The 25,784-nt window shown below is 50.0% G+C and overlaps 1 protein-coding gene across 3 annotated transcripts in view; it reads left to right on the top strand.

The window, feature by feature from the left end:
- LOC130193426 (receptor-type tyrosine-protein phosphatase S-like) overlaps positions 1-25,784 on the top strand; it is a 124,615-nt gene that overhangs the window by 14,400 nt on the left and 84,431 nt on the right. For all 3 annotated transcript variants that reach the window (XM_056413836.1, XM_056413837.1, XM_056413835.1), the window contains exon 2: positions 19,718-19,923. In XM_056413836.1, the coding sequence (XP_056269811.1) occupies positions 19,827-19,923 (97 nt within the window). In that variant the 5' untranslated portion in view covers positions 19,718-19,826. The remainder of the gene's footprint in view (positions 1-19,717; positions 19,924-25,784) is intronic.

Below are 25,784 nucleotides of genomic sequence, written 5' to 3'. Positions count from 1 at the left end.
TAAAAGCATCCTCTTTGCTGACGACACAACTATCTACATTTCATCGAAGGACCACGATAACTTATATCAAACTGCAAATGAAGAGCTAAAAATTGTATCTGATTGGTTCAAAGCGAACAAGTTATCTCTAAATGCACAGAAAACTAATTATATGCTAATAAATAAATCAAATAATCTAGATCAAGATTTTAGGCTTGAGATTGACGGGGCTAATGTCAAAAAAGTCCAGTGCACCAAGTTCCTTGGTGTCTATATTGACGACAATCTGCGCTGGCATCAACATATTGACAGTTGTCGGAAGCGCATACGAAGCGGCACATTTGCCCTGCGCTCTGCAAAAAATATACTCAACAGAAAATGTGCGTTTGTTGTACCACAGCCTTGTCCATCCGCACCTCTTGTATTGCAATCTGCTCTGGGGATCCGCAGCTAAAACTCAGGTCAAATGTCTCGAGATTTTACAAAAAAGGGCTGTGCGGATCATCTGCAACGTGAAGACTAATGAACACACTGAGCCGCTTTCTAAGAGATTGGGCATTCTGAGATTTACAGATCTACATTTGTGTCAGACAGGAATTTTTATGTACAGATTTATGAATAATAATCTGCCACATAATCTGTTACGTATGTTCATGAGGAACACAAATGTCTACGATCACAACACGCGGCTGCGTGGTGGCATTCATATAAATAAACATACAGTCGACATTGTATTTAAAAGCTTCATCTGTAGAGGTCCAAAGCTCTGGAGACAAATTCCGGACGAGGTCAAATCGGCATCCAGCATCAAGGCATTTGCTTCTCGACTTAAACGCCATCTCACTTCATTTTGAAAGTTTTTAATATTGATTTACAGCCTGGCGGCACAGTACAATAGAGGAAAAATATTTAAAATAAAATGTATATCCATAATTTGATGTTCGTGATATTATTTTTATTTATTTTTTCTAAGTTATCATTAGTTCACATTTGTCTTCTATTATTATTTTTACTATGACTTTTTCATTTTCTTTTTCCTGTTCTGGTTTTTTTGTTGCTTGTACGACATTTTATGTTTTCATCCATATGTGTGTGTACTGTCTGTGTGCCTGTGGTAGTTGGGGGGGGGGGGGTGAAAGGGTTAGGGGAGGGGCCGTCCAACTCCTCATCTCAGAGGAGCCTGCAGACCTCGGTCTTTGGACGGTCCTCCATTCGTACATTTTTTTTCTGTTAATGTCTGCCAGTATGTACATGTTATGTATGTACTTATGGAAAATAAATTACTTACTTACTTACTTACTCTCTGTCTCTCTCTCTCTCTGTCTCTCTCTCTCTCTCTGTCTCTGTCTCTCTCTGTCTCTCTCTCTCTCTCTCTCTCTCAGTTCACGCTGAGCGTCAGAGCGACAGGGTGTGTGTTTGAGAGCTGCGGAGCGTTGTCTGTGTGTTTCTCTTTTTTCTGTTCTTTCATAGTTGTGTGTATTTAGTTTATGTGGTTTATTAGTTGGTTTCACAGTAGTTTAATTTGTTTGGTGGTTATTGGGGTTTTCTCTGGGTGTCTTCCCGCTGCCGGTGCCTCACCGGGCTCGGTGCGTGGCAGAAATGTTTGCCCCGGTTCCCCCCCCGCTGCTTACGAGGAGACACGGTATGAAGATTGCCGGTGACTCCTCGTGCAGCGTGGAGGAATTGGCCCGGGCAGTCGGGAAGAAGGTCGGGTTCGGCAGCGTGAAGTCCGCCGCCAAGATGAACGGCTCGGTCGTGATCTTCCTGGATCAGGTGGGGAAGGTGAGCCGAGTGGTGGAGGAGGGTCTCTCGGTGGGAGATTTGTTTGTGGAGGTGTTTCCGCTGGATCAGCCGGCCACCAGAGTCCTCGTGTCAAACGTCCCTCCGTTCATCTCCGATGAGTTCCTCAGCAGAGAGCTCTCCCGGCACGGGAAACTGGTCTCCCCGATCAGAGTGATCTCATCGGGGTTCAAGGAGAGCTTGATGAAGCACATACTGAGTTACCGTAGATCGGTTTATATGATACTCAACGACCGGAGCGCGGAGTTAAACCTGCGCTTCAGCGTCAGAGTAGATGATTTCAACTATAACGTCTACGCGTCTTCATCGGCGATGAAGTGCTTTCATTGCGGGGAGGAGGGGCACACCGCGAGGGTTTGCTCGAAGCGCGGCGACCCTGCGCCAGCTGGTCCAGGCGGCTCGGGTCCGTCCGGCGCATCACGACGCGCTGCACCAGCGTGGGGAACAGCAGGTGAGGCGGCTGCCGCGGCTGGCGGCGCTCTGAGGCGGCGGCCGGCGCTGCGGCGCGGCGCCCGATTCCAACGGAGAGCGCGGCGAGCGGCGTCACTGCTGCTGCACCCGACACACATGTGGTGGGTATGAATGAGGGAGTGAGTGATGGGGGTGATGCGGGCAAGGGTGGTGAGGGTGGGGATGAGAGTGGGGAGGCTGGACAGGGCAGTGAGAAGCAGGCGGTGGGTGGAGTCGGGAGCAACGAGAGGAAAGGGAAAAAAGGAAAAACGGACCAAAAAAATGGAGGGGATGTGGGGGAATCTGCCAAGAGCAGTGGGGTAGAGGCTGTGGGTGAGGTGGGAAGTGGGGAGGAGGAAGGAAAACAAGAAATAGAAGGGGAAAAAAACAAACAAAAAAAGATTAAAAAAGCAAAAAATATTGGTGATGGTGGTGATGGTGATGGTGGCACGGGCTTAGAGGTGGAAGTGGGGAATGGGGTGGAGAATAATGAGGAAAGTGAGAAAAGGGAGGGAAAGGGGAAAAAAGACGAGGACAGGGGTGGTGAGAAGCCCATAGAGGGGGTAGGACAGGTGGGTGGAGTCGAAGAGGTGGAGGAGGACGGTGCAGGGGAGGAGGGGGCGGAGCAGGTAGAGATGGACGAGGAGGAAGCAGGGGGGCAGAAAGGGGCCTCAAAAAGAAAGAAGAGTGGCCAGAGCGCCGGCGGCGAGGCCAAGGCCAGCAGGGTGGAGGAGAGGAGGAGGAGTCAAGGGCGGGCGGTGGAGGACAGTAGTGACGAGGAGGGGGCAGAGGACAGCGACTCTCCTCTGATTTTAACAAACAGTCAAGAACAAAAGCTTTATCGGCCGATGAAATCAGCCTGTTTTACACAAAACAAAAACAAAAGAAAGTGGAGGTCAGGATCACTTCCTGACCTCGTGATTTTGTACAGTCGTGCCGATATCATATGAAAAGTTTGAAAAGCAAGAGGTTTTAGGATTAAAAGATTTTACTCAAAGTAAAGGAGTGCATCCAGCAGGGGAGGTGGAGAGCTCCAATGTGGTTTTATTTGATTTGTTGATTTTAAGTTTTATTTGTTTTTAAACTCTTTTCTTTTAATGAACACATTCAGAGTCGGAGTTTTAAACGTAAATGGAGCGAGGACAGTAAGAAGAGAACATCTATTTATGAATTTAACAAGATGAAAGCCAACGATGTTCTCTTCTTACAAGAGACGACAGCGACAGCACCAACGAGGCGGACTGGAGGAGGAGTGGGGGAAGTCCTCCTGAGCCACAACACCAACCTCAGCGGAGGTGGGCTTCCTCTTCTCCAGGGCCTTCAGCCCGCGGTCACTGGAGGTCAAACACATCGTGGAGGGGAGGCTGTTCTTTGTGAAAGCACGGTTCGACCTTTTTAATGTTGTTTTAATTAATGTCTATGCTCCAACAACCGGGCAGAGAGGAAGCTGATTTTATCCAAAATTAATGATGTTTTAAATGATTGTGCCTCGGAGGATTTTTTATTCTTGGGGGGGGATTTTAACTGCACAGAGGATGATTTTAATGACAGAAACCACACAGAGCCACATCCAGCTTCACAGCAGGTGTTGAGGAGGCTGGTCCATTCTCACGGCCTGGTGGACGTGTGGAGAAGGATGCATCCGGACTGCCGACAGTACACATGGTCCCACGTTAGGGAGGGAAGGATCTCCTCAGCCAGGTTAGACCGTATTTATGTTTTAAGCACCATTTTAATATTTTAAAAATGTGCAGCATTGTTCCGGCTGGTTTTACTGATCACTCTTTGGTTTTATGTCATGTTTTTATTAGGAATTTTTTACCTAGGAGCGCATATTGCCATTTTAATACAGTTTTAACTTTCGATAGGAGTTTTAGAGAGGTGTTGTTTTATTTTTGGAGCGTTTTTAGGCTGAGGAAGAGTGATTTTAATAATCTTAGGCAGTGGTGGGACCGTGGTAAGGTAGAAATTAAGCTCCTTTGTTAGCAGCACACTTTCAACGTCACTAGAGATGTCACCAGATCTATGAAGGACCTGGAGACTGAGATAGTGGACCTAGAAAGTTTGAGCGAGTCCACAGGAGATCGAGGACATATTGAAGTCCTCAAAAGTAAAAAGGCGGCTCTCGCCGACCTGTTCGAAGTTAAAGTACAAGGCGCACTGGTCAGGTCCCGATTCCAGACCATCGCGGAGATGGACACTCCTCTAGCTTCTTCTTGGCCTGGAGAAGAGGAGTGGGCAGGCGAGTGATCCACTCACTGCTGACGGACGAGGGCAGCGGTTGTGGAGCCAAGCCAGATTCGGAAGCGGCGGTGGGGTTTTACCTCCCTTTATGCCACTGAGTATAGGGAGGAGGAGAGTCGACGGAGGGGCTCTGTGGGAGCTGCCTCAGGTCTCTGAGGAGACTAATGAGGAGCTCGACAGAACCATAACCCCCAAGAGCAGCAAGCTGCCGTGCAGGGAATGCAGGGAGGGCGCGCCCCCGGGATCGACGGCCTCCCCGCTGAGTTTTACAAGAAATACTGGGATGTCCTCGGAGGGGACATCCTAGAGGTGTTCAACGAGTCTGGCCTCTGGTTCCATGCCGATGTCCTGCGGAGGGCATTGCTGACGCTACTGCCTCAAAAAGGAAACCCGCAGGACATCGGTAACTGGCGCCCTGTGTCTCTGCTGTGTGTGGATTACAAGCTTCTGTCCAGGGTCCTCGCCTCCAGGCTGAGGGGAGCTATGGAGCAGGTCCTCCATCGGGACCAGACCTACTGTGTGCCCGGCAGGTCCATGGTGGACAATGTCCACCTCATTCGGGACGTTTTGGAGGTCTCCAGCTCGTTGGGTATGGATACTGGTCTGATTTCTCTAGATCAGGAAAAGGCTTTTGACCGCGTTGAACACGGCTTCCTCTGGAAAGTTCTGGGAAGTTTGGGTTCAGCGCTGGCTTCATAGCTAAGATCAAGGTGTTGTACAGTAATGTTGAGAGTGTGCTGAAGATAAACGGCAGGCTGTGTGCTCCTTTTAGAGTGAGTAGAGGGTCCGGCAGGGCTGTGCTCTGTCCGGGATGCTCTACGCACTCTCCTCAGCCCTCCTCATTAAAATACGCTCTAGCCTGCATGGTTTAGTTTTACCTGGTTTTAATGGAAGAATGATTTTATCGGCATATGCCGAGCGTCGTTATTTTTATTAAGAATCAAAAGATGTAAACCTTTTAAATCAAATAGTACATGATTTTAGCACGGCATCATCAGCGAGGGTGAACTGGAAGAAAAGTGAAGCCCTCGCTGTGGGGAGTGGCGTGGCCTCGGTTCTTCCACAAAACTCATATGGAAAAGGACGGTTTTAAATATTTAGGAATATACCTGGGAAACCGAGCATGGTCCAGAAGAACTGGGAGGCGTCACAGAGAAGATAGAGGAAACTTTCCAAGTGGAAGTGGCTGCTCCCCAGATGTCTTTTAAAGGTAGAGTACTGGTTTTAAACAATCTTATTGCATCCCAACTGTGGCACAGGTTGACCGTTTAGACCCTCCTCGGCTTCTTAGCCAACATACAAAAGAAGATGGTGGATTTCTTTTGGGAGGGTCTACACTGGGTGCCACAGGGGTGCTGTTTTAGCCAGAGAGGAGGGGACAGGGCCTTGTCCACCTGGCCAGCCGGACGGCCACTTTTAGATTACAGTTTGTTCAGAAGTTTTTAACGAGTCCGGGGTTTTTAGTGTGGCGAGGCGTGGCCAGCTGCATCCTCAGGCGTGCTGACAACCTGGGGCTGGATACTGCTCTGTTTTAATAGACCCCAGCTTTTAAAACTAAGTGGGCTGCCTCCTTTTTATCAGGGTGTTTTTAAGTCATGGGCCCTTTTAAACACGAAGGTGCTCACAGTCTGACTCTCTGTTCTGGTTGTTGAGAGAACCATTAATTTATAAAGCGAGAATGGACATTAGCAGCAGCGTCACCCTGGACTAACAGGCGCTGCTGCGAACAAAGGCTCTTTGCCTGCAGCAGTTGGTGGATGCAGTGGGGCCGGCGCTGAGCGACCCCCCGGCCCTGGGCTTCCTGCTGGGGGTGGATTCCGACCGGGTGGCGAGGAGGCTCCTGGAGCTGTGGAGGCAGAGGCTGACCGGGTTGGAGAGGAGCCTCCTCAACGACTACAGCCAGCAGAGAGCAGAGCCGGACCCTGCAGACCCCTTCCCAGACATCTCCCTCAGCCCGGGGCTAGGGGGACTCACCGCCCCTGCTAAGAACGAGCCACCCAGAAAACTGCACACTGAACAAAGCAGACAAGAAGACTTTGTATTTTAACCTCGTGAAGAGCATCAACAGGTCCAGACTGTGCAACAGACCGCCCACTGTGTGGTCAGAGAGACTTGGGCATGGAGGCCCTGGCCCGCAGTGGGGGTCCTATACAAGCCTCCCTGAAGAAAAGGACCGCTGACCTCCAGTGGCGGATTTTACACGGTGCTCTCGCGTCCAACGCTTTTATTTCCGTAATTAATCCCGCTGTCCTGAGCCAGTGCCCCTTCTGTGACCTCCGGAGACTATTTACCATGTTTTAACGAGTGTAAGAGACTTTTGAGTTTCTTCACTCTTTTAACATTGGTTTTAGTCTTTTAATGTGGCTTTACAGAGAAGGTTTTATCATGGGAGCTGCCTACAAAAACGGAAAGAAAAGTGGCAGCTCCTTAATTTTTATCCGTGAAGCCAAAATGGCCATTTGTTTAACAAGGAAGTCCCGGGTGGAAAACAGAGAGGGGCAGGAAGCCAGGGCAGTGTGGCTCTGCAACATCAGAGCCAGACTGGTTGGAGTTCAGATTTTATAAACACATTGGAGACCTGGATGCTTTTAAACAACGCTGGTGTTTTAACGGTATTGTTTGCTCTGTGGTGGAAGAGGAGCTGGAGTTTGCACCACTTTTTATGAGGTAAAACATGTTTTATTTGTTTTTAATGTTTTATTTTTAGTTGTGGTGTTTTTTTATTTTTAACAACTTAATTTTTTAAAGCACTTTATTTTTAAAGCTATGTAAAAGCTGAGAAAATGTGAAATAAAGTGTTTTTCAAAAATCAAAAAAAAATCTCTCTCTCTCTCTCTCTCTGTCTCTCTCTCTCTCTCTCTCTCTCTGTCTCTCTCTCTCTCTGTCTCTCTCTCTGTCTCTCTCTCTCTCTCTCTGTCTCTCTCTCTCTCTCTCTCTCTCTCTCTCTCTGTCTCTCTCTCTCTCTGTCTCTCTCTCTGTCTCTCTCTGTCTCTCTCTCCCTCCTCCACTTCCTTCTGTCCCTCCCCCATCACTTGCTCTTTTCTTTCATGGCCGACGCTCAAGTTGAGGAATAGAAACTTAAATGCAGTTTGAAAACAGTCGGCTTCATGTTCACACACACACACGCACACACACACACACACACACGCACACGTACACGTACACACACACACACACACACGCACACACGGTGGCTGGAGGGATGGTATGTGCTGCATGTGAAAACATTGTACACGCATGTTCATGTAAAACTGTTCATGTTCCAGATGACCTGCAGTCAGTGAAGTACTCTCGTGTACAAGTACAAGCTTTGTGTCGTCTCCTCTACACTCGTCTCCTCTACACTCGTCTCCTCTACACACGTCTCCTCTACACACTCGTCTCCTCTACACACTCGTCTCCTCTACACTCGTCTCCTCTACACACTCGTCTCCTCTACACTCGTCTCCTCTACACACTCGTCTCCTCTACACACTCGTCTCCTCTACACACTCGTCTCCTCTACACTCGTCTCCTCTACACTCGTCTCCTCTACACTCTGCCTCCTACACACTGCCTCCTCTACACTGCCTCCCCCTCACACACGCCTCTCCTCACACTCGCCTCCTACACACTGCCTCTACACACTGCCTCTACACACTGCCTCCTACACTGCCTCCCCACACACCTCGTCTCCTCTACACACTGTCTCCCTCCACGTCTCCTCTACACACTCGTCCCCTCTACATACGTCTCCTCTACACACCTGTCTCCTCTACACTGCCTCCTCTGCCTCTCCTCTACACACTCGTCTCCTCTACACACGTCTCCTCTACACACTCGTCTCCTCTACACTCGTCTCCTCTACACTCGTCTCCTCTACACACGTCTCCCTCCCTCACACTGCCTCCCCACACTCGTCTCCTCTACACTCGTCTCCTCTGCACACTCCGTCTCCTCTACACACTCGTCTCCTCTACACACTCGTCCCCTCTACACACTCGTCTCCTCTACACACTCGTCTCCTCTACACACTCGTCTCCTCTACACACTCGTCTCCTCAACACACTCGTCTTCTCGCTCCTCTGGAATGTCAGGCCCCATGTCCCCGAGTGGTAACATACTTGTAACATGCTTGAAGGAACACGCGTGTAGACACGGCCTAATGAGCCTTCTTATGAATGCCCTTAATGTGCACACATCAGCCTGGCGCGTGTGTGTATTATGTCTGTGTGTGTATATAATGTGTGTGTGTTAGAGAGCTGCAGTGAGCCAGGAAGTCATGGAGGCCCCTCAAGTCTAGTGGAATGCAGAGAGCGGGAGAGAGAGAGGGGGGGATGGGCGAGCAAGCTTTGGTTTGACAGAGAGACTCGGAGAGAGGGGCGTGTCTTCTGAACACACACACACAGAGACACACACACACACACACTCCTATATTCATGAGGAAGGATAATTGAAGGTTATAACTATGGAGCTGAGATGAGAGGATTTCAGCAGTAACGTGTGTGTGTGCGCCTGTGTGTGTGTGTGTGTGTGTGTGTTCCCCCCCTCTGCCCTGACCTCTCCACTCCTTCACTCTCTCCTCACCCAAAGCTCAGTTGAAATGTGCAGCCATGCAGATTCCTACAATCTCAATAATTCACCCCGTCGGCTGGACTGCAGTGATAGACCCCGTCAGACCCCCCCTTCAGACCCCCCTCACACCCCCCTTCAGACCCCCTTCAACCCTCACCCCCTTCAGACCCCCACACCCCCTTCAGACCCCCCCTTCAACCCCCCTCAGACCCCCCCCCACCATATGTAAATGCTCTCTCTGAAAGGTTAATATAATCTGCAGCTGCAGGTTAACTATCTTTAAGAACTGATTGTTGTGTGTTCATCTAGAAACGATGTAATACATGTATTTAAAGCCTTGGAGATCCATCTCTTATCAAATGAGGTAACTCATGGTGGTGAGGGTAGACGTCATGGTGGTGACGGTAGACGTCATGAGGTAACTCATGGTGGTGAGGGTAGGCATGAGGTAACTCATGGTGGTGAGGGTAGACGTCATGGTGGTGACGGTAGACGTCATGAGGTAACTCATGGTGGTGAGGGTAGACGTCATGAGGTAACTCATGGTGGTGAGGGTAGACGTCATGAGGTAACTCATGGTGGTGAGGGTAGACGTCATGAGGTAACTCATGGTGGTGAGGGTAGATGTCATGAGGTAACTCATGGTGGTGAGGGTAGATGTCATGAGGTAACTCATGGTGGTGAGGGTAGACGTCATGAGGTAACTCATGGTGGTGAGGGTAGATGTCATGAGGTAACTCATGGTGGTGAGGGTAGACGTCATGAGGTAACTCATGGTGGTGAGGGTAGACGTCATGAGGTAACTCATGGTGGTGAGGGTAGTCGTACGCACTGGCAGTCATTATGATGATCGGTTGGGGGCGGAGTCTCATGTCGTTGAGGATGAAACCTCTGGTCAGTGTGGAGGATACGTGATGCAGGCTTTGATGACTTCATGTGAGTGTGTGTGTGCATAATAGCACTTTGTATTTATGTGTGTGTGCATCCATATTTATGTGTGCTTGCCCATGCGAGTGTCACTTGTGCACACTCGCCCTTTGTGTCAGTGTGTATTGGTCTTTGTGCACCTCTCTGTCATCTATTCTCTCTGTGGAATGCAGTCGGCTCGGAGCAGCGGCGCGGCGGCCATATTGGTTCTGGAGCAACAGAGATGTGAACGTGGTCTGCTGGTGAGGAGGAGGAGGAAGAGGAAGAGAAAGAGAATGATATGATGCTTTCACGATTGCTTGGCATGTGTGTCCGTGTGTGTGTGTGTGTGTCCGTGTGTGTGTCCATATCTGTGTGTGTGTGTCCGTGTCAGAAATCAGAATCAGAAATCAGAAACAGGTTTATTGCCAAAGAATGAATGTGTGTGTCCATATCTGTGTGTGTGTGTCCGTATATGTGTCCGTGTGTATGTGTCCGTGTGTGTGTGTATATGTGTGTGTGTGTGTCCGTATATGTGTCCGTGTGTGTGTGTGTGTGTGTGTCCATGTGTGTGTGTATGTGTCCATGTGTGTGTGTGTGTGTCCGTATATGTGTCCGTGTGTGTGTGTGTGTGTCCGTATATGTGTCCGTGTGTGTGTGTGTGTGTGTCCGTATATGTGTCTGTGTGTGTGTGTGTGTCCGTGTGTGTGTTGGGTACAATAGCTCCAGTGTTATCTGCTGAGGATGATGAGGGTAGAGGGGCAGCTGGTTCATATTTCCATGGTGCAGCGGGATGGCAGCCATCGACACACACACACACACACACACACACACACACACACACAGTGTCACTCTGGCTGGACACTGAAGCTGTCGCTGTGGGTTCATCTGTGTGCTGAAGCCCAGGTGATTGAGACGCCTCATGGGGCCTTGTTAGTGACACACACAGTCACACGTGAGAGGTAAACGATCTCCTCATACACATGCTAAGAGTTAAATCCGGAGGGGATGGTGGAGTGAGCGGTACCCTGCTGTGAAGGAATCTGGATTTAAAGAGGTTTACCAGCTGTGTGACCTTTGACCTCAACTCCCTGTGAAATTCATCCTGAAGTCAACAGCACACAAAGTGACGCGTAAGGAGGGTTCCAGAGGACGCTGGTGGCGGAGCGCCGATGAGCGATGGAGTGGCCTTTCCTCTGGTGTGAGAGCAGGCTTGGTCTTCATCGTCATCTTCATCATGGCGCCGGTCCAGGCGTCCCCCAGTAACCTTCTGCCTGCCACACACACACAGTCTTTATTCTGGTGCTGGGAGGAAAGAGGCCAGTCCAACAATGGCTCTGTGTTTCCAGCATGGAGGAAACCATTAATATGGATCATACCACGTTGTGACCTCCCACTGAATACTGCAGGTCACATGACCCTCAGGCTCCTCCTCCACAGACACAGGGCTCCTCCTCCTGAGAGCTCGTGTTCAGAACACGTGTCCAGGCTCTGGTTCTGCCCCACCGGCCTCCAGCAGAACGTCCTGAGTCTGCTTCTTCAGGCCAGTGGCGGTAAAGCTTTCCGTGACGGGTGGCAGACGGCAGGAAGTGCGGCCTCCTTCCGCTCTTCCCGTCCGCTCGGGAGGCGAGACATGGCGCCGCCCGCGTCTCCGTCTCGTGCGCTGCTGCGTCGATAGTCCAATAATGCAGCCGCTGCAAACGGAGCGGAGACATGGCGGCGTGAGCACGGACACGTGGCCACCGATGAGCTCCGTGTTCGCTGCTGCTCTTAGTCGATAGTCAGATAATAGCACAAAGTAGTACACACTAAATACACACTAAATACACATTAAATACACACTAAATACACACTAAATACACACTAAATACACTAAATACACACTAAATACACATTAAATACACACTAAATACAGACTAAATACACACTAAATACACACTAAATACACATTAAATACACACTAAATACAGACTAAATACACATTAAATACACTAAATACACACTAAATACAGACTAAATACACTAAATACACACTAAATACAGACTAAATACACGAAATAATACCATTAAATACACTAAATACACATTAAATACACACTAAATACAGACTAAATACACATTAAATACACACTAAATACAGACTAAATACACACTAAATACACATTAAATACACACTAAATACACACTAAATACACACTAAATACAGACTAAATACACACTAAATACATTAAATACACATTAAATACACATTAAATACACATTAAATACACATTAAATACACATTAAATACACAGTAAATACACATTAAATACACAGTAAATACACATTAAATACACACTAAATACACATTAAATACACACGAAATACAGACTAAATACACACTAAATACACACTAAATACAGACTAAATACACACGAAATACAGACTAAATACACACTAAATACAGACTAAATACACTAAATACACATTAAATACACCTTCCCTGCGTGGGAGAAGCTGAGCGTCGCCGATGCTCTGACACCAACTCCCTTCAATTAATGCAAAAAGAAGACTGAAAAAGATAAAAGATGAGCACCCTTGATGAAGAGGAGGGTTGTTATGAACAGAGCCGTGTGTGTGTGAGGCTGGTCCTCGTGTTCTTGATGCTAGACTCTTCTTCTTCCTCCTCCTCCTCCTCTGGCTGAGCGTGGAGACGTGGCGTGTTTCCTTCCTCTTGAGTTCTTATCGTCTTCACCTCCACCCTTCCTCCTGTTACCGTCCATCCCGCTCCGGCTGCATGTTCTGTATTCACTTCCTCTTGGTTTATGGAAACTTGTTAACGCGCGGCGCCACGGAGCGGCGCCAGGTGGCGGTGGCGGTGTGGGCGGCCCGGTTATCTAATTGGTTTAAAAAAAACTCATCTTGGAAATGAAACTGCTCAAACCACGAATGTTCACGCCGAGCCGGCCAATCACACGAGGAGGAGTTTTGGAGACATTTCCTAAACACGCTGGACTGCCAGTCTTTCCCTCCTCCTCCTCCACCTCCATCAGTCTGAATAATCCCCCCATCCGCATCCCATTTCCAGGATGAAAGTGAAGCGCTCTTCCCCGCCACCCTGAAATGTTTCTCCTCACTTCAATGACTGTTTTTAAAAGGCCTTCAAGCCTCGGCCAATCGGTGCTTGTCAGAGTCTCTTGGCAGAGGGCCAGCAGCTGATGCCTCCTCCTCCTCCCCACCGACACACATCACAACCCGCTGCCTCCCGTCTCCTCTGTCCTATAACTGAAGGCCTCTCTGTCCCGCTGTGTGGCCGGATGGCCGCTCCAGACAGCGCCACCTGTGGCCTTTGGCTGTCACGACGCCCGGCCGCAGTGAGTAAATCCCTCTTTCCTCTCCGCATGGGAGGTTACACAGGAGACGGTGTCGCCCTCAGTGGGAAACAAAATGGCGGTGCAATAAAGCCCCATGTCGGAGGTCAGTTCCCGCCACTCGACCCGCAGCTCGCCGTGCGGAGGCGGGCGGCTTATCGGACGGACTCGGAGCTCCGGCCGGCTTCTGGTCGTTTATCTCAGATCCTTTTGTAAAGCTTGAGGGAACAGACGGCACGCCGGCTGACTTTGAGAAGCCCTCCGGATGCTCTGCAGCGTCCCTCAAGGAGCGGGCAGGCGGCCCCCGGGGGCAGCAGATGGTCCGCTCCAGGTGTCGAGACGCACGGTGGCTCAGAGGTTGGGAACAGTTGAGGGCAAAGGCTCATGGGAACGCTCCTCGACGAGGGCGTGGCTTCACGCGTCTCTCGTGTGTCTGGACTTCATGGGCGGACCGAGGCGTGGGAGGCGTCGTCCTCGCGGCTCCCTGAACGACGGCGATGTGGACGTCTGACCCGGCTGCTGCTCCCGTCACAGACAGCAGAGCGGCGTCCCGGTGACCTTCAGGTGGACCGGCCCCCGTGTGGCGGGTCCCTGCCGGTGCAGCCGTCCTGCTGCTGAGGACCGCTTCCTCTGACACGTCTCAGGATGGAGAGCTGGAGGCACGCTGGGACATTTACATCACAGGCCTGCAGCGCATGTGACTCCCTCCAAACATCTGCAATGCCAGCATATTAAGAATGCATGAGTCTGAGAGGAGGAGAGGGGGGGAGGAGGGGGAGATGAGAGAGGAGAGGAGAAAGGAGGGGGAGGAAGAGGAGGAGGAGAGGGGAGGAGGGGAGGAGAGAGGAGGAGGGGAGGATGAGAGATGAGAGGAGGAGAGGAGGGAGAGGAGGAGGGAGGAGAGGGAGGAGAGGAGGAGAAGGAGAGGGAGAGGAGGAGGGAGAGGAGGAGGAGGAGAGGAGGGGGGAGGAGGGGAGAGGAGGGAGGAGGAGGAGGAGAGGAGGGAGGAGAGGAGGAGGCGGGAGGAGAGGAGGGAGGAGGAGGGAGAGGGGAGGAGGAGGAGGAGAGGGAGGAGGGAGGAGGAGGAGAGGGAGGAGGAGACGAGAAGAGGAGAGGAGAGAGGAGGAGAGAGGAGGGGAGGAGGAGAGAGGAGAGGGAGGAGACGAGGGATGAGGAGAGAGGAGGGAGAGAGAGGAGGGAGAGGGGAGGAGGGAGGGAGGATGAGAAAGGAGGGGGAGGAGGAGGAGGGGAGGAGAGGAGGAGGAGGAGGAGAGGAGAAGAGGAGAGGAGGAGACGAGGGAGGAGGAGGGAGGAGGAGGAAGAGGAGGAGGAGGAGGGAGGAGGGAGGAGGAGGAGAGGAGGAGGAGAGGATGAGAGAGGAGGGGAGGAGGGGAGAGGAGGGCAGGATGAGAGAAGAAAGGAGGGGAGAGGAGGGCAGGATGAGAGAAGAAAGGAAGGGAGAGGGGAGGAGAGAGGAGGGAGGAGAGAGGAGGGAGGGGAGAGGAGGAGAGAGGAGGGGAGGATGAGAGGGGAGGGGAGAGGAGGAGGGGGGAGAGGAGGGGATAGGAGGAGAGGATGAGAGAGGAGAGGGGAGATATGGGGAGGGGCTAGGATGGAGAAAATTTAACCAGAGATGGAGGATTTGAAGGATGACTAGTTTGATCAGGGGGATAAATGTACACACACACACACACACACACACACCTCTCTGGGTCTATCATATACAGGCTTTACGGTGTTGTGTTTTCCCTGTTTCTTTCTTTTCTTCTTTTTCTCGTGGTCGATTTTGCCCTCAGATGTAGCTCTAAAGAGAGAGAGAGAGAGAAAATCAATACTGTTGTGATTTCAGCATGGTGAAAAACAGATGGTTTACAGTGTGTGTGTGTGTGTGTGTGTGTGTGTGTGTGGCTCAGTATCTATATTTGCTTCATACAAACACACATAACTAATGTAGAGGCACATATTTCCACTTCAACTCATTACATACTTAAATGCCAAACACACATACAAATAACAAATATAGGATCTACTGTACACATAAATATAAAAGAACAAGTCTATATGCACATGTGTCACGCACACGTGTGTGCATGTGTCCTCCATGTATAAATACATACTAATCAACACACAGAGCCTCTGTGGACGCACACTGACACGAAGTGGACCTGCATGGTCCTCCATGCCCGGGACTAGGAGCCCGGGACTAGGAGCTAGTGACTAGGAGCCCGGGACTAGGAGCCAGTGCCTAGGAGCTAATGACTAGGAGCCAGTGACTAGGAGCTCTTGACTAGGAGCCCGTGACTAGGAGCTAGTGACTAGGAGCCCGGGACTAGGAGCCAGTGACTAGGAGCCAGTGCCTAGGAGCTAATGACTAGGAGCCAGTGACTAGGAGCTCTTGACTAGGAGCCCGTGACTAGGAGCCCGTGACTAGGAGCTAGTGACTAGGAGCCAGTGACTAGGAGCCCGGGACTAGGAGCCAGTGACTAGGAGCCCGTGGCTAGGAGCTAGTGACTAGGAGCCCGTGGCTAGGAGCTAGTGACTAGGAGCCAGTGCCTAGGAGCCAATGACTAGGAGCCAGTGACTAGGAGCTCTTGACTAGGAGCCCGTGACTAAGAGCTAGTGACTAGGAGCCAGTGACTAGGAGCTAGTGACTAGGAGCCAGTGCCTAGGAGCTAATGACTAGGAGCCAGTGACTAGGAGCTAATGACTAGGAGCCAGTGACTAGGAGCCCGTGACTCAGAGTTCTCTATGATCCTTAAGGTCCTCTATGATTCTCCTTGATAGTCTTTGGTCCTATATGGTCCTAGTGGAAGGTAGTGGAAGTTAATGGAAGGTAGTGGAAGGTAATGGAAGGTAATGGAAGGTAGTGGAAGTTAATGGAAGGTAGTGGAAGTTAATGGAAGGTAGTGGAAGGTAATGGAAGGTAGTGGAAGGCAGTGGAAGGTAATGGAAGGTAGTGGAAGTTAATGGAAGGTAGTGGAAGTTAATGGAAGGTAGTGGAAGGTAATGGAAGGTAGTGGAAGTTAATGGAAGGCAGTGGAAGGTAATGGAAGTTAGTGGAAGGCAATGGAAGGTAGTGGAAGGCAGTGGAAGGTAATGGAAGGCAGTGGAAGGTAATGGAAGGTAGTGGAAGGCAGTGGAAGGTAGTGGAAGGTAATAGAAGGTCAAGGAAGGTAGTGGAAGGCAGTGGAAGGTAGTGGAAGGTCGTGGAAGTTAATGGAAGGTAGTGGAAGGTCATGGAAGGTAATGGAAGGTAGTGGAAGGTCATGGAAGGTCATGGTGTATCATTGGCCTCTTTGCTCAATGCTGCCTGTTTCTAAATAAACTTGATGAGATCTTTAATCACGGGTTGAAAGGCGTTCCCCCGCCAGGTTAAACATGTTGTATACCATCTGTATCTTTCAGTGTAAAGTACTTTATCTCTTCTGTATTCATTCTGCGTTTCAGAAGAGGAAGCGCGGAGCTGGAGCCTCCTGTTGGGCAAGGCCGCTCAACAACAATAGCTTTTGTAATTGTGTTGTTTGTAGCTGGAGATGGAACGGTGTTCCCTGAAGGAGCTCATAAATCACACCCAGAGAGCAGCTCCCTGTTCCTCCACCCATGGTTACAGTCAGAACAATAGAGGTGTAGATCATGTGATCTACCTCATCATGTGACCCCCACTCTACTCATGTTTCTGTTCCACTTCTCAACGGTGCATCACCTCCAGGCCAACAGCGGGGGGGGGGGCACATGTTGGTCGTGTGTGCAGGGCTCTCAAGTCTCACGCATTGAGCGTGAGACTCACGCATTTCGGTCTTAACTCACGCACTCCCGCCACACATCGTATTTCTCACGTTGAAAAAAACTCTCGGCTATTTAGTTTGAATGCAGGGGTGCTCAATACGCCGATCGTGATCGATTGGTCGATTGCGGTCGCTGCAGAGCTGCGACGCTGGTCTGCGCGCATCGGGACGGAGTAATGAAAGAGTCACTAGCACCCCCCCCCCCCCCCCACCCCGTCAACAACTCTTCTCGGCATGGGTGCTGATGGAAATGTCACGCTTGCCTGTCTTCAAAACTTGAGAGCCCTGTGTGTGTGTAGTATTGTGTTGAAAGATGAGGTGACACCCACTCTTCTTCTGGCATGGCGTCGCCACAAAAGACCTATTGTTGATCCCTGTGTGTGTGTGTGTCGCCAGAGGCTTTACACTATTCCTGTATGTGTGCCTTTGTGTCATAAACGGGTTCGCTGCACACGTTTGTGGTTTTATTCTAAGTGCATGTGTCTGTTTAGTCGATTAAGGAGCCTGGTCCAGTCGCTGTGAGGGGTGGTGCTTGTTTCTGTCTGCTGTGAGGGGCGGGGCTTGTTTCTGTCTGCTGTGAGGGGCGGGGCTTGTTTCTGTCTGAGGTGCTCGGTTCCTCTGTGATGACCTGTGGTTGTCTGCCTCCCTCAGTCACATGGCCGTCACACTGGAAAGCAGCATAACCGTTCAAATATAGCACCGTGACATCAGATGCATTATGATTCACTTTTGTTGTTGTTATTATTCATTATTTCTTAGATTTTCACTGATGATTTTAGTTGCCCTGCTTCTTACTCCACATATCATGACTACTATTTACAATCGAATGTGTAATTCTATTAAAATAATAGTTTGTGAGGTATGAATGATTTGTAACTGTCTTAAAGTCCCGTCAGTTCATATTCAGCCACTGAGTGTCTGCAGGTGAGGATGAAGTATTCATGAGCATGAGCCCCACCTTCAGGCTGCCTTGCTTTAGGGCAGGGGTGCTCAATACGTCGATCGCGACCCCCCCCCCCCCCCCCCGTCGGTCGATCGCCTTGACTTGGTCACATAATAAGTAGCTCGCATGCTGAAAAAGTGTGAGCACCCCTGCTTTAGGGCATCGACTGCACACGCCTAAGTCGTGTGTGCATTCGTCTCACCCGCCCTCCTGTGGGCTCAGCCGAGTCGTAGCATGCCTGTTGACACGAGGGCTTGAGTCTGTCTCCTGACATGTGGCCCCTGGAGGAGGGACTCCAGCCTGATTGCTGACACAGACGTTTATCAAGGAATTGACAAACTCATTACGTTGGTGTCATGGATCCTCACTTCCTTCTTTCCTTGCCTCTTAATTCACATCGTTTTAATTAAAGGGTGTGAAACCACATGGTGGGGCCTCTGCTGTGCGGCACATACCAATGAGGTGTGTGTGTGTGTGTATGGATTAATGGCAATTTGACTAAAACAAAGACATGTCATATCCGTGGTGTCTGTGTGATTACAATGAGATGAGCAAAGACGAAGACAGAACACAGTGACAGCTAATGAGGTTAACCCTAACCTCATTAGAAGAGTTAACCCTAACCTCATTAGCAGGGTTAACCCTAACCTCATTAGCAGGGTTAGGGTTAACCTTCATTAGCTGGGTTAGGGTTAACCCTAACCTCATTAGCTGGGTTAACCCTAACCTCATTAGCAGAGTTAACCCTAACCTCATTAGCAGAGTTAACCCTAACCTCATTAGCAGAGTTAACCCTAACCTCATTAGCAGGGCTAACCCTAACCTCATAAGCAGAGTTAACCCTAACCTCATTAGCAGGGTTAACCCTAACCTCATTAGCAGAGTTAACCCTAACCTCATTAGCAGGGTTAACCCTAACCTCATTAGCAGGGTTAACCCTAACCTCATAAGCAGAGTTAACCCTAACCTCATTAGCAGGGTTAACCCTAACCTCATTAGCAGGGTTAACCCTAACCTCATTAGCTGGGTTAACCATAACCTCATTAGCAGAGTTAACCCTAACCTCATTAGCTGGGTTAACCATAACCTCATTAGCTGGGTTAACCATAACCTCATTAGCTGGGTTAACCATAACCTCATTAGCAGGGTTAACCCTAACCTCATAAGCAGAGTTAACCCTAACCTCATAAGCAGGGTTAACCCTAACCTCATTAGCAGGGTTAACCCTAACCTCATTAGCTGGGTTAACCATAACCTCATTAGCAGAGTTAACCCTAACCTCATTAGCTGGGTTAACCATAACCTCATTAGCTGGGTTAACCATAACCTCATTAGCAGAGTGAACCCTAACCTCATTAGCAGGGTTAACCCTAACCTCATAAGCAGAGTTAACCCTAACCTCATAAGCAGGGTTAACCCTAACCTCATTAGCAGGGTTAACCCTAACCTCATTAGCAGGGTTAACCCTAACCTCATTAGCTGGGTTAGGGTTAACCCTAACCTCATTAGCTGGGTTAACCATAACCTCATTAGCAGAGTTAACCCTAACCTCATTAGCTGGGTTGGGGTTGAGAGGTCACCGGGCTCTGACCTCTGCCTGATGGGCGTGGAGACTGACGGGTTTGTTCTCCATCCTGCCTGAGGAACAGCGTCATCACAGCGTGAATATAGCGGCGTGTCTAATTCTTTTCCTGGTCTTCTTGCAGAGTGCCAAGCCGTCCTGCGTGAAGAGCCCATCCTTCGCTGTGCAGTCTGGGGCTCGGCTCTGCAGCCGGGTCAAAGGTCAGCCCCGCCCCCCTCCCTACTGGAGCCAAGATGGCCGACAGCGGTGCTCCTCGCCTCTCCTTGCCGCTCCTGCTGCCCGTCACCACTCTGCTGCTCTCACTGCTGCTCACCAGCTCACACGCCGTATGTGAGTATACTGGTATACCAGCATCGCTCACACCTGGTCCACGGGGGGGCCTGACCCTAACCTGTGAGGGGGGGGCCTGAGAGACGGACCCACACCTTCCTCCTCCTCCTCACACCCACACACAGTGGAGCATGATGTCATCCCTCCTCTCTCTGCCCTCCATCCTTTCCCTTTCTCCTCATGAATCACCGGGAGAAGGAGAGTTTTAATCAAAAGAGAGAGAAGATGCCTCAGTAAATCCTGCCGCTGCCGGACGGCTTCCTGTCACATGACTTCATGTGCTCTCACGAGACGAGGACAGAGTCGTCCTGTTAGGCCGGAGCAGCCATATATGTTTCATGTTTTCATTTCCTTCAGATATTTAGCAGCTCTGCTCGGTCACGTTGGACAGAAGCAGCCAGAGAACATTATCGAAGTGACTCCGCCCACAGAGCAGCATGCGCCCTCTCAAAGCCACGCCCCCAAACCGAGTGCACAACCGAGTGCAGCTGTCCCGTCCAATCACGTGGGCCTCGTGACGTGAGGACTCAGAGACCTGGTGGCTGTCGGGATGATTTACACCGATGTAACAAAACGACAACTCTAAAACATAATTGCCTCTATCTTCTCTCGTTGGTTTTCAACAGGAAGTCGACGTCAGCGTTTCCTCCTCGCTGTCCCTTCTGGCGGCCGTCTCCAGGGCTCCACAGGAGCCCAGTTGGCAGAGCACTCGTCGTCGTGGCGCTCCAGAACCCAGCGATGGGCGGGGCACTTATATTCCTCTGACGCTTCTGATTGGAGGAAACGAAGCCGTTGCTTCCTTGTTCTGTTCCCTAGCCTCTTGCTTGCTCCCTCCTTGTTACTCTGCGTCTCCCTCCCTGGGATACTTTCCAGTCAGATTATGTTGAACACCATCAACTTCATTCTGTCAAGTTGAACGTCATGAGCTCGGCCCACAATGCACCGCTCCTCAACGGGCCTCGGGAGGCGCTCCCCTGTGAGGCCGAGCTGCTGGTCCAGGAGGGGAAGTCCTCTCTGAAGCTCTAGAACTGAGACGTGAGACTCGCTTCACGTCCCATGAGCTCAAAGAGAGTTACGCATCAACATGTTGTTAGCGTAGCTGTCGCGGAGGAATGGAATGTCCTCTACTTTCTTTAAATAAAGCTCTGGGAGCTCTGGGAGCTTAACAATGTTCCAGTGGTGATGACGAGCGTCACATCTTCAGAGGAGAGAATATAAACAAACAGAGAAGAGGTCTCACTCCTTCGTCTCCACCTGGAACACGCTGCAGGGGTCCTCCCCGCCACCAGGGGGCAGTCTCAGTGAGACTGTAGAGGACTCAACCTCTGTGAAACTGTAGAGGACTCAACCTCTATGAGACTGTAGAGGATTCAACCTCTATGAGACTGTAGAGGATTCAACCTCTGTGAGACTGTAGAGGACTCAACCTCTATGAGACTGTAGAGGACTCAACCTCTATGAGACTGTAGAGGATTCAACCTCTGTGAGACTGTAGAGGACTCAACCTCTATGAGACTGTAGAGGACTCAACCTCTATGAGACTGTAGAGGATTCAACCTCTATGAGACTGTAGAGGACTCAACCTCTATGAGACTGTAGAGGACTCAACCTCTGTGAGACTCTAGAGGACTCAACCTCTATGAGACTGTAGAGGACTCAACCTCTATGAGACTGTAGAGGATTCAACCTCTATGAGACTGTAGAGGATTCAACCTCTGTGAGACTCTAGAGGACTCAACCTCTATGAGACTGTAGAGGACTCAACCTCTGTGAGACTCTAGAGGACTCAACCTCTGTGAGACTGTAGAGGACTCAACCTCTATGAGACTGTAGAGGACTCAACCTCTGTGAGACTCTAGAGGACTCAACCTCTATGAGACTGTAGAGGACTCAACCTCTATGAGACTGTAGAGGATTCAACCTCTGTGAGACTGTAGAGGACTCAACCTCTATGAGACTGTAGAGGATTCAACCTCTGTGAGACAGTAGAGGACTCAACCTCTGTGAGACTGTAGAGGACTCAACCTCTATGAGACTGGAGAGGACTCAACCTCTATGAGACTGTAGAGGACTCAACCTCTGTGAGACTGGAGAGGACTCAACCTCTGTGAGACTGAAATGACTCAACCTCTATGAGACTGTAGAGGACTCAACCTCTATGAGACTGTAGAGGACTCAACCTCTGTGAGACTGGAGAGGACTCAACCTCTATGAGACTGTAGAGGACTCAACCTCTATGAGACTGTAGAGGACTCAACCTCTATGAGACTGTAGAGGACTCAACCTCTATGAGACTCTAGAGGACTCAACCTCTGTGAGACTGTAGAGGACTCAACCTCTGAGACTGTAGAGGACTCAACCTCTGAGACTGTAGAGGACTCAACCTCTATGAGACTGTAGAGGACTCAACCTCTGAGACTGTAGATGATTCAACCTCTATGAGACTGTAGAGGACTCAACCTCTGAGACTGTAGAGGACTCAACCTCTGAGACTGTAGAGGACTCAACCTCTGTGAGACTGTAGATGATTCAACCTCTATGAGACTGTAGATGACTCAACCTCTATGAGACTGAAATGACTCAACCTCTATGAGACTGTAGAGGACTCAACCTCTATGAGACTGTAGAGGACTCAACCTCTATGAGACTGTAGAGGACTCAACCTCTGTGAGACTAGATGATTCAACCTCTATGAGACTGTAGAGGACTCAACCTGAGACTGTAGAGGACTCAACCTCTGAGACTGTAGATGACACAACCTCTATGAGACTGAAATGACTCAACCTCTATGAGACTAGATGATTCAACCTCTATGAGACTGTAGAGGACTCAACCTCTATGTGACTGTAGAGGACTCAACCTCTATGAGACTGTAGAGGACTCAACCTCTATGAGACTGTAGATGACTCAACCTCTATGAGACTGAAATGACTCAACCTCTATGAGACTAGATGATTCAACCTCTATGAGACTGTAGAGGACTCAACCTCTATGAGACTGAAATGACTCAACCTCTATGAGACTAGATGATTCAACCTCTATGAGACTGTAGAGGACTCAACCTCTATGAGACTGTAGAGGACTCAACCTCTATGTGACTGTAGAGGACTCAACCTCTATGAGACTGTAGAGGACTCAACCTCTATGAGACTGAAATGACTCAACCTCTATGAGACTAGATGATTCAACCTCTATGAGACTGTAGAGGACTCAACCTCTATGAGACTGTAGAGGACTCAACCTCTATGAGACTGTAGAGGACTCAACCTCATTCCCATCCAGCTCCTCTCTCTGGCTACATTTTGAAATTAGACTCACACTTCAGGGCTCCAGACTGCGACCAAATGGTCGCATTTTGCGCCTAAAATTAGACACAGTGCGAGTAAATTTTTCATCAACTCGCGCATGCGCGACCAGTAAATTAGCAGATTTCTTTTTTTGTTATTAAATATTTTTGTTGCTTACAAACTTGTTCTACACTTCAGCCCACTATAGTTAGCGGTAATGCCTGAATGACTGGTTTGCTAACCGACATTAACTCCAGAAGAAGAAGAAAGGAGACGAAAACCGAAGAAGAAGGCTGGCCTGTGTGTGGCGGGGGGCTAATGTGTGAAAAGAGGCGCACTGCAGCGGAGACGCAACGAGGTCGAGGGCCGCAGAGTGAGAGGTCAGAGGATCCTCACCACGGCGGCGTCCCGTCCCCGAGTTGAATCTCTGGGTCGACTCAGCCGACACTCACATGTCTGAGCCCCTACAGACTGATGTTGACGGTAAACGCATTCGATCGGGAGCGCGCGAGGATTTTGATAAAGTTAGCGGAAGGATTTAAGTGACAACATCCGGTTTTGCAAAGTTAGCGGAAAGAAACACGTGAAACAACATCCGTTTTTCAAAATAAGATGTCGACAAATCATACACTAACATATAAAAGTAAACAATGAACTGATTTTGTATCTTTATAGATCATTTCTGAGATTTAGCTTAAATTATGCTAACATTAAAACATTTTTACTGGACCAAGGAAGAGTTTATCAAAATTAGTCAGTCTTTTGTATGTTAAGAAAAGTCCTGTATATAGATTTCCCCAAGAGTTCCAGGAAATGAATAATGCAGATGTGTTCCATACATATCTGAAATCCTACAATAGCAATCAAACAATTTTAATGTATCAATTAGGACATTTTCAAAGTAAAGTCCTAAATGTTTAAAGAAATCGGTAATTTCTTTAATGTTTGAGTTGCTTTATATGTATTTCTTCATAGTCCTAGGCAATAATGCTACACAATAAATAGAATGCTTCAATCGACTCGGTGATCGGTATTATCGGTGATCGGCAGATACTGATTTCAGTGATCGGTGATCGGCACCAAAAACCTGATCGGTGCATCTCTAATCATAACATCATCAAACCCTAGATGGTATTGAAAAGAGAACGTGCTGTATAGTAATATTTATTTTTGATTCCGTTCCTCAAAGAAACTGCTTTCTATGAATGCATTCAATCAATGGGTGGGGGGTGGTGAGAGTGCTCACCGTGCGCGCATCACGGCAGAACTTCGATGTCGGTGCGCGCATCGCTCTGTCACGAGCCGAGAATTGTTGACGGGGGGTAGACGAAAATTACAGAGTGGCGGGTGGAGATTTCACCCTGTTATAATGGTAGGGGAACCACTGGAGTTGATAAGCGTGTCTTCTTGTCTGATCAATACACAACAGTGAGGTGCGTGAATGGATCGAGCGGCCAGCTGCTGATCACTCACTCAATAGCTCGACTTGCTTGAATAGACGGTGCGCGCACAGCGCGCAAACATTTTTTTTGGGGAGCACCGAAGACCCATTATGACTCAGGAAAAACCCTGTGTGCGCCCCTAAATTTTCTGCTTGCGCCCCTAAAATGTTAAGTTAGGGGCCACTGTGCTCCTAGTAAAAAAAGTTAGTCTGGAGCCCTGCACTTGAGATTAATTTCTCTCAGAGCCTCAGAGCTAGCCCCGCGCCCCGAGAGCTAGCCCCGCACCTGAGAGCTAGCGCCACGCCCCGAGAGCTAGCCCCGCGCCCCGAGAGCTAGCCCCGCGCCCCGAGAGCTAGCCCCGCGCCCCGAGAGCTAGCGCCGCGCCCCGAGAGCTAGCCCCGCGCCCCGAGAGCTAGCCCAGCGCCCCGAGAGCTAGCGCGCCCGAGAGCTAGCGCCCGAGCCCCGAGCTAGCCGCCCGAGAGCTAGCGCCGCGCCCCGAGAGCTAGCCCCGCGCCCCGAGAGCTAGTGCCGCGCCCCGAGAGCTAGCCCCGCGCCCCGAGAGCTATCCCCAATTAGCCTCTTCCTTATATTTAATTGGAAAAGCAAGTGTTTCATTAAGCAGGCGTGCACATCCAGAGGGAGGCGACTCGGGATGGAGACGGACCCCAAGGCCGCCGTTCAGTCGGGTCCAGTTGGGATGGACGGGTCACTTCTGGGGGTCACATGTCAAGTTCATCGTGACCTCTGGGTGAGACTTCACTCTTTGAGCCAATTGATCCACATTTGGCAGAATCGTCCACTTGAACTGAACGTTGAATGATTTGGTGGTCAAAGGTGGTTTTGGACTGAGATTGATGTGGACGGCACCAGGACCGGCCCACCCCTCCAGCACGGCGAGGAGTTCTGGCCCTCACCTCAGACCTCCTCCTGGAGGCGCTGCGTGGGATCCAGACGAGACGGAGCGCGACAGCTCCAGAGTAAAGGCTCGGTTTCCATGGCAATGGCACTCGCTCAGACCGCCGGCGAGAATTGGTCCTGATTGATGGCCGTGGTCGTTGGGCCTGGAGATGTGTGTGTGTGTGTGTGTGTGTGTGTGTGTGTGTGTGTGTGTGTGTGTGTGTGTGTGTGTGTG

Source organism: Pseudoliparis swirei, chromosome 5 (genome assembly GCF_029220125.1).
Source record: "Pseudoliparis swirei isolate HS2019 ecotype Mariana Trench chromosome 5, NWPU_hadal_v1, whole genome shotgun sequence".
NCBI lineage: Eukaryota > Metazoa > Chordata > Actinopteri > Perciformes > Liparidae > Pseudoliparis > Pseudoliparis swirei.
The sequence above is the reverse complement of the archived record's forward strand: the minus strand, read 5'-3'. Positions and strand labels throughout refer to the sequence as shown.